Below are 9,183 nucleotides of genomic sequence, written 5' to 3' on the forward strand. Positions count from 1 at the left end.
TGCTCTGCCGGAAGGCCTTCCCACACTGACTGCACGTATAGGGCTTCTCACCTGTGTGCGTCCGCTCATGTTGGCTGAAGGACGATCTAAAGCTGAAGGATTTCCCACACTCGCTGCACTCATAGGGTTTCTCACCTGTGTGAGTCCTCTGGTGCTGGATCAGTGGGGCAATTTGGTTGAAGGTCCTCCCACACTGAGCACACTTGTAAGGCTTCTCACCAGTGTGGATCCGCTGGTGTTTGGTAAGTGCCGAGCTGTTTCGAAAGCCTTTTCCACATTCAGGACATTCATAAGGCCTCTCTCCTGTGTGTGTTCGGTGGTGTTCAATGAGTGCTAAGCTGTGACTAAAGGCCTTTCCACATTCCTGACATCCATAGGGCTTCTCTTTTGCACAGGTTTTCTGTTGAGCATTTGAGTCTGGATTCTCCCTTTGTCCATGTGTCCCCCACGTTGGGGCACCCTGCCTTTCAGGAGTCATTGGTTGAGTTGGGAGATCTGGCCTCAAACTCAAGTTTTCCCCACACCCATCCCCTTGCTGCTGCTCCTCTGTCAGTGTCTTTACAAGTGTGCAGGCTGCCTGTACCACACAGCTATCTGACTTCTCAGGGCCCTGTTCCCTGTGGCCTGCAGCATCTTCATCCTTAGAGTGCCACAGACTTTCCTGTAGGAACCTTTCTACCAGGGCATTGTTGGGTATTTCTTCAGTTACACCTTGATTTTCAGTTGATAGCTTGCTTTGGGGTCTGGTTTCCAAATCTGTAAGAAGCAGAGAAATGGAAATGTCCCCTAATCCTGGTTCTGAAGGAAGTCTGTGTGTGTGTTGCAGGGGGAGGGGGGGGATGGTGAGTGGACAGAAGAATAAAACTCATAGTTCTGAAAGGTCCAGGGCACAGGCAGCTTTGTCCATTAAAAAGTACATTTTTACAAGTCAGGGAAGGACACACTGAGAATAATCATGGGTGGGGCACTGGTGTAGGGGGTGTGGATGGGGTGTTCAGGGGAGTACAGAGAATGAGGGCAGGAGAGGATGCTGAGGAGAAAGCACGCATCCAGGGAAACTATCAACAGATGTCCTGGGCCTGGAGTACCCCTGGCCCAGAGCACAGCTCAATGGATGTGTTGAAGGAAGAAACAAATGCATTTCCTCCTCCTCCCTTCTGGCCCTGGGATCTGACTGTCTCTGTACAGCCATGACCTCAGTGCCTGACATCCCCACCCTGACACCAGACTTGCTTAAAAGTATGATGTGGGCACCTTTCCCATTTGTTACACTCCAGTGAAAAGTTATATAGAAAAGCTCAAGCAAGATGTGGTTGGCAGAACAGAGACTCCCAAACATATCCATGTCCTCATCCCTGGAGACTTTGAATTTGAGGTTACCCTTCTCACAGCAGAACAGGTGCTTGGTGAATGTTCCCTGAGAGACTGAGTTGTCAATTTGCTCTGAAGAACCAAGGGTGGGTATGGAGAGAGAAGCTGGGGGGTGAACAGGCTCCCCCCAGACTGCAGGGCTTTCATCTCACCTGGGCACACACCTCGGGGGCCTCCCTTGTCCGCTGCCCACAGCTCTGCCTCCTGCTCCAGCAAGGAGATGACATCCGGCTTTGGGAGCCAGTGTCCTGCTCAGAGGGAGACCCATGCAGTGAACATCTGTGTCCTAGGAGCCTCCCTAACCCTCTGCCCACACCTTCAGTCTTCCAGGACCACGTGTCTGGGGTTCTGGGAGGACATGGTTGTTGTAACAGCTTCTGCCCTTCCTTAGAGGCCCCTTCCCCCCACTCAGTCCCTGACCCCATCCCTAGCCCCAGGGTAGCCAATCAGAGCTCTGCTTCTTCCTTTGCCTCGTGGCAACAATGACCAGCATGGAGGGGACCTGGCTGCCAAACCAAGACAACCTAGGGGCCTTCTATGGGCGCCTGGGACACAGACCCTGTCTCTCCTGCTGGTCTCAAGCCCAGGAGAGGCACACTGTTAGCTGTCTCATCACCTTCAGGGGGCCCATCTGTGAACAGAGGATGAAAGAGGCATGGGGGGGAGGAGGGGGTCCCCAACAGCACCAAAGGCAGATCCAAGTCTGCCCTGGGGTTCTGCAGTCACAGGACCAATATGTCCCTTTTACCCCAGCACTTTCTGCTTCTGGTATTGTTCACTCGGATCTGTATTTGCAACCAAAACGCTATAACTGATGTTACCTACACTAAAAAATCGGGTCCCTGAAGCCTAAGACACAGCCCAGATATCTCCATTTAAGGCCTAGATGTACGCCCACTTTTATCCCAGGAAAATGAGAACCTGTGCTGGGGGCAGATCGTCAGGGCATGGGGGTGGCCTCACCCACAGAGACCAGGAGCCCGAAGGTCTCCAGCATCACATCTCGGTACAGGGTCCTCTGGGCCGGCTCCAGATGCCCCCACTCCTCCTGGGTGAAGTCCACGACCACATCCTCAAAAGTCACTTGGTCCTGAAACATCACACACATGCATCCTCAGAGTCCCCAGCGTGGCTGTCGGGAGCGAGCAGCTGGCAAACAGGGGCCTCGGCCACGTAGGTGAGAGGATCAGGGGATTTGGGTCAGGTTTCCCTTGGGCGGCCAGGAGCCCTGCTGGAGGAGAGACTCTCGAGATGAAAAAATGAGGAGTAACAGTGAAGAGGACGCTGGTCCTGACATGCTGGGGTCACAGGAAGGGTGCTGGCGTGGGTGTCCCTCAGGGAGAAGGCAGGGAAGCAGCACCTAGAAAACTGTCAGGCTGTTTCTCTGCCTCACCCTGTGGCCAAAATCACATCTGAGGGGTCCGTGGTGTATACAGAATGAAACAAAGCCCTCTTTAAGAGATAAGAGGGTCCAAGCTGCCAGAAGCCATTTTCCAGAGACTGGGAGAACGTTAAGTATCTTGCCCAAAGGTATAAAGCTAGTAAGCAGCAAGTCCAAGGGTTGAATCTGGGAGATTTTATTAAGAATCTGTTTACTGTGCAAATTAAATTCAAGTACATGAAGATCCATGTATTAGTGGAATGTCAGTGTGGTAGTGGGAGCATTTCAAAGCAATGGGGAACACTGGGGCAACTAGCCCTTTGGGGGAAAAACAGTAGATCTCTACCTCATACCATAAATAAATTCGAGAAATCTTAAAGAGATGAGTATTGAAAAAGGAAAAAGTTGGAAAAGTATAGACCATTAATTTAATAAATGGGTGGCAGAGAAAGTCTTCACAAATAAAACAGAAGTTAGAAAGAAGAAAAATGAGTTTGGTAGGAAGAACTGTGTCTCTACCATCCCAGGATTACATAGCAAGGAGGAATTAGGATGGCAGATGGAATTAAGGTTGCTAGTCTGCTGACCTTCAGAGAAGGCAATGGCACCCCACTCCAGTACTCTTGCCTGGAAAATCCCATGGACGGAGGAGCCTGGTGGGCTGCAGTCCATGGGGTCGCTAAGAGTTGGACACGACTGAGCGACTTCACTTTCACTTTTCATTTTCATGCATTGGAGAAGGAAATGGCAACCCACTCTGGTGTTCTTGCCTGGAGAATCCCAGGGATGGGGGAGCCTGGTGGGCTGCTGTCTGTGGGGTCGCACAGAGTCAGACACGACTGAAGTGATTTAGCAGCAGTAGCAGCAGCAGTCTGCTGACCTTAAAATAAGGAGGTTATCCTGGAATATCCTAGTGAGCCCAGTGTAATCACAAGGGTCTTTCAATGAGGAAGAGGCTGAAGAGTCAGCCTCACAGTAATGGTATGTGAGGAAGACTCAAATGGCTGAAGCTGTCTTAGAAGATGGAAGGGGCCAGGAGCCAAGGAATGTAGGAGGTATCTAGAAGCTGGAAAAGGGAAGGCAGCAGATTCTCTCCTAGAGCTGCCAGAAGCAACACAGCCCTGCGGACACCTTGATTTCAGCCTAAGGAGACGTATTTCAGACTTCTGGTCTCCAGAAGTATAAAACAATAAATTTGTGTGGTTTTAAGCCACTAAGTTTGTTGGGATTTGTTACAGAATCAACAGGAAAATGATACATTCAGCAATCAAAATTCATGATTTCTAGATGACAGTGTTTACAAGCCACAAGGACCATAACAGCAGAATGAATATTTGCAACATAAATGGACGGAAAAGGATGACTGGCCAGCACACGCAAAGAGCTGACAGATCAGTAGCAAAAGGCAAACAACAGGACAGAGAGTCCGGCCCTTCTGAGAAGGGGGTGGCTGAGTACCCAGGCATGGGTTACTTGCACAACGGACAGGATTTTAAACATACATACAGCAGTTATGCTGGCAATTCCACTTCCCCATCCCCCAAGAACCTCGCTCCCTTGCTGCACTGTCTATACGTGACAGACAACTGGTAACAGCCTAGACACCTGTCATGTGGGAGCAGCCAAAGTTGGCGTCTGGAAAGCCTGCAGCCGTGCACAAGATGGGGGCACTGACACGCACAGCTGGGGAATAACCTTCCAGGTGGAAAAATCCCGGGGGGGGGACATCACCAGCACAGTGCTATTTATGTGAAACAAAACAGAGTTCTAGTTCCTACTTGTCTGGAAACGTGTATATTAGCACCGGAAAGTGAGGAGCAGAGAGCGACAACAGCGGCAGCTTTGGACGGAAGCCTAGGAGGCTTGAGAACAAGGGGCTTTCTAAGTCTGCCTGGCACTTTCGCAAGGAGAAGACCATTATGGGACTGTGTGGTCTTAAAAAGCAGCCAACCATGGAAGACACCAGAGTTCTGACACACCAAGAACTTTAGATTTCTGAACCTTAAAAAAAAACATTCAGAGCAAACATGCAGATGGTGCTGAGAGATGCACATGGATTGCTCACTTAATAGCCCCAGCCATGGGTGATCACATCCAGCCACTGTTCACCCAGGGAGGACGACAATGGAGTCACCCAAAACCACCCGGAGAGAGGGCGGAGCCAGGATTTGACCTTAGGAAGTCTGGGTCCATCGATTGCCTGTTGGCCATGGGGCTAAGCCAATTCCCTGAAAGACAAGTGAGAGAAAAGCAGGCTCCAGAGGTTGGAATGGGAGTTCTGGGCCTGGGGGGTAGGCAGGGGACTCGCACCCTCCTATCTGGTTCCTCCTTGGACAAACAAGAACCCCTGAGATGTCACAGCAGAATCGACTGAGGGAGCCCCAGAGGGGCTGCGAACCCCACGCCTCAGGTGGACCATCCACTGGTGTCCATATGTGCAGGCACCAGGCTGCACACTCACAAAACCTACACAGTGCATAAACAATGCCTGAACACAAAGAGGAACCTTGGAGAGAAAGAGCAATGGAGAGTGGCCAGAAAAATGAAATGGTGGGGATATCCAGGGGCAGGACCCCCGTACTGCATGATCCAGGAATCCTACTCCCGGGTATGTATCTGAAGAAAACAAACAACAGTAATTCTAAAAGACATATGCACCCCCGTGTTCACAGCAGCAGTATTTACAATTGCCAAGATTAGATGAGGAAGTAACCCAAGTGTCCATCAGCAGATGAACCAGTAAAGAAGACTCGGTACACACGTGCACACTACACTCACTGGAATGCTGCCCAACCGTAAAAATGAAATTTTGCCATTTGCCACAACACGGATGGACCTGAAGGGTATTACGTTTAGTGAAACAAGCCAGAAAAAGATAAATACTGATCATTCTCTCACATACGCAGTCTAAAAATAAACCAGTGAACAAACAAAACTACAACAGACTCACAAGTGAGAATAAGGCCAGTTTCTTCCGTGATCAGGTGGGGAATTTATGCTTTTTTTCACAAGGCGCATGAGGTTCGGGCACTCACATCCTCCACAAGATTTTCACATCACTGAAGCAAGTATTACGGATGGCCAGAGTGGAGGGTGGAGTTAAGGACTTGGCCACGTGGAGGGGTGGCCAGGGACACAAGGCCGCCCACTTCCTGGACCCTGGTCTCCCGGCAGAATCCTCCTCTGCTAGAGATTCTCCCACCAGAACGGCCTGGTGGGGCGAGGGTGGGGTGGTGATGTGAAGACTGGCGGTGCATCCACTTGGTGGAGATTCCAACCCCAGCCCCAGGTGTCTTTGCACTACACTCCGCCCCTCTGGCTTCATCTGCAATTTGCTGGAAGCTCCCTGAGAAGGCTATTGGGAGGAATGAGGGAAGTCACAGGAAGTGTGCCCAGGACTCGGCACATAGTGCTTGCTTTACCTGCAGACCCAGCTTCAAATTATGCTGAGGGCAGGGCGGGGTGGTTTTCTTTTCTCTCACCAACCCTTCCTGCTTGCTCCACACTTTCAAGACTCATTAGATCTTGCTCAGTTATCTGCAGTCCTACTGAGCACAGGTCTGGACACTGCAGAGGCTGTGGAGACAAGACACACACACACACACACACACACACACATGCGCGCACGCTCTCTCTCTCTCTCTCTCTGCCTCCTGCTGCTGTGTGCTAGCTGCTGGGTTGGGGAGGGAGCAAAAATGCAAACTCCAGAAGGGCTCGGTGTTCTGGGGAAAGCGGGAGGGATGCTGCTGCAGCAGCACCAGAGGGACCTGGAGGAAGAGGCACGAAGGAGCAGGACGTGCGCGGGGCCCTGGGGCCTCAGGCGTCAATGCTCAGGCCTAGCTCGAGCGCTCCCAGCTGCATCACTTGCCCCCGTGCCTTGGTCCCTCCTCATCCCGCCTCGTGGGACCGATGTAGAGGTCGAACCCAGTGAAACTTGTCCAGCACTGACCAGTGTTCAGAACACTCAGTCTTCACCCATTCTCCGTGTGCCTACTGTGTGTCAGTCCTTTGCACATGGTAAAAATGGCCAGAATTGCTTCCTAAGGCCTCGGGCCCCTGCAGCTGGCTTAGGAGACCTGGCTCTCCATCTTCCTGCCACAAGTGTGCCTGGTCTTCACATTAAGTTCCCACCCCAGGCCTCTGCTCCTGTTGTCCCCTCCACCTGCAGCATTCTGCCTGTGGGCTTGACCCCACCCTCTCCCTTCCTGCAGGTCTCTGCCTGGGGGCCACGCCTCACGGAGGCCTTCTGATGCCCAAGCCCACCCTCTTTGGGGGCTTATTTCCCTGCCCAACACATGGTACATTTACATTCCTCATGAGCTCTGTGAGCCGCAGGGTGGAGATTTCCTGTCTGTTTCCTCACCTGCAGTACCTGGAACAGTGCCTGCTCGTGAGCAGTGCTCAGCACACGTTGGCCAAGTGACTGGAGGGAGTGTGAGCTGGGAGAACAGACTCTGAGCCCTGTGTTGAGAAAGTTCCAGGCCCGTCAGTGGGATGGATGAGCGATGTCTGCCAGGGTGGCACAGGGCAGGGGTGGGGCAGGGGGACCCAGCTGGTCTTCTCGGAGTGGCAAGCTAAGATGTGGAGGGACATGGAGCTGATGAAAGCACAGGTCGGGCTGGGGACAGGGTGAGGGCAGAGGCCCTGAGCGCAGAACGAGCCTGGTGGGGACGACGGGTGGAGCCTGAGGGCCGGGTGGGAGGTGGCACTGTACTCACCGGGTCCCCGGCAGTGAGGAGCCCAGCGGTCATTCCCTCCTCCTCGGGCCTTTCGCAGGAACAGTCAGCTCCTCTGTAGGCAGTTCTGGAGGGAAAGGGGATATGAGAGACGGGACAAGTGACAAGTGACCCAGGCCCCGAAAGGGCTGTGTCACGTAGAAGGAACTCCGTGCCCAGGTGGGATGCAATAGGATTGCCACCTCAGCGTGGCATTTCTTGAGCTCCTGCTGTGAGCCTGATGCTATTCCAGGTGCTGCTGAAGGAAGACCTCATTCCAGACAGGGAGACTGACGGCCAGAGGGGCAAGGGGCGCAGCCCAGGTCGCACGGATGATGCCCAGGGTGATAACTCTGTTACTATGCAGAAGGCAGAGACCCCAGGCAGTACTGGGTCTCTGGCACTCTTTGGCATGCCTGTTTCTACAAAAGGATTTTCCTCTTATAAAATGAGGATGGTGACCCAGGATGGAGCTTACGAGAATTAAAATGTAAAAAGGCGGGGTTCCCTGGTGGGCTAGTGGTTAGGATTCTGGGCTTTTACTGCCGTGGCCTGGAGTTTAATTCATGGTTGGGGAACTGAGATTCCGTGAGCCATGCAGTGCGGCTAAATAAATAAGTAAATAAACAAAATGTGAAAGGAGCTGAAGATAGAGCTCAGCAAGCAGCAGAACACAGAGGAAGGTGACTGCTGTTGGGGGAAAGCTAATGGCTTCAGTGAGCATCTATTTAGCATCTGCTACATGCACAGCCTTATTCGCAGTGATTTACAAGCTCATCCCTGGCTGATTGCCAAAGGAAACTCAGGCCAAAGGCAGGACATGTTTCCCTTATCTCTGGACTGTCCCTTAAGGACCCTGCCTATCACCCGATTCTGCCCCAGCCACTCTGCCCATTTGTCTTCATTGTAGTTTCCTGGATGGGAGTTATCATATTCAGTGATATTTTATGGCTTATCATCCTCTCCCTGACTCTCCTGTGGCATCCAGGGCGGAGACAATGTTGGGGATATAGGACAGGGCCTGGCACCCAGGACATGTAAACACTTGCTTGTTGAAATAATGAAGGAACCTGGATGGTGCCCGGAATGCAGCTGATGCTCAGCACGATTTTAGTTTGTCTGTTTCCTGGGTCCCGTGTGGTTAAGACCGAAGTTCACTGCTTTGGGTCTCCTTTACCTTTATTCTTTATGCAAAGAAAGAGAGGGAACAACAGAAGGGGAAAGACTAGAGATCTCTTCAAGAAAATTAGAGACACCAAGGGAGTACTTCATGCAAAGATGGGCTCGATAAAGGACAGAAATGGTATGGACCTAACAGAGGCAGAAGATATTAAGAAGAGGTGGCAAGACTACACAGAAGAACTGTACAAACAAGATCTTCACAACCCAGATAATCACGGTGGTGTGATCACTCACCTAGAGCCAGACATCCTGGAATGTGAAGTCAAGTGGGCCTTAGAAAGCATCACTACGAACAAAGTTAGTAGAGGTGATGGAATTCCAGTTGAGCTATTTCAAATCCTGAAAGATGATGCTGTGAAAGTGCTGCACTCAATATGCCAGCAAATTTGGAAAACTCAGCAATGGCCACAAGACTGGAAAAGGTCAGTTTTCATTCCAACCCCAAAGAAAGGCAATGCCAAAGAATGCTCAAACTACCGCACAATTGCACTCATCTCACACGCTAGTAAAGTAATGCTCAAAATTCTCCAAGCC

General features: G+C 51.6%; 1 protein-coding gene across 1 annotated transcript in view; it reads right to left on the reverse strand.

Annotated features, from left to right (window-relative positions):
• Positions 1-9,183, reverse strand: part of ZNF135 (zinc finger protein 135) — a 15,031-nt gene that overhangs the window by 3,815 nt on the left and 2,033 nt on the right. The window contains exons 2-5 of the mRNA XM_010857638.1: positions 7,471-7,555; positions 2,335-2,461; positions 1,524-1,619; positions 2-756 (exon numbers count right to left, since the gene is read on the reverse strand). Of these exons, the coding sequence (XP_010855940.1) occupies positions 2-756; positions 1,524-1,619; positions 2,335-2,461; positions 7,471-7,503 (1,011 nt within the window). The 5' untranslated portion in view covers positions 7,504-7,555. The remainder of the gene's footprint in view (position 1; positions 757-1,523; positions 1,620-2,334; positions 2,462-7,470; positions 7,556-9,183) is intronic.

This window comes from Bison bison, unplaced genomic scaffold (genome assembly GCF_000754665.1).
Source record: "Bison bison bison isolate TAMUID 2011002044 unplaced genomic scaffold, Bison_UMD1.0 scf7180017864383, whole genome shotgun sequence".
Taxonomy (NCBI): domain Eukaryota; kingdom Metazoa; phylum Chordata; class Mammalia; order Artiodactyla; family Bovidae; genus Bison; species Bison bison.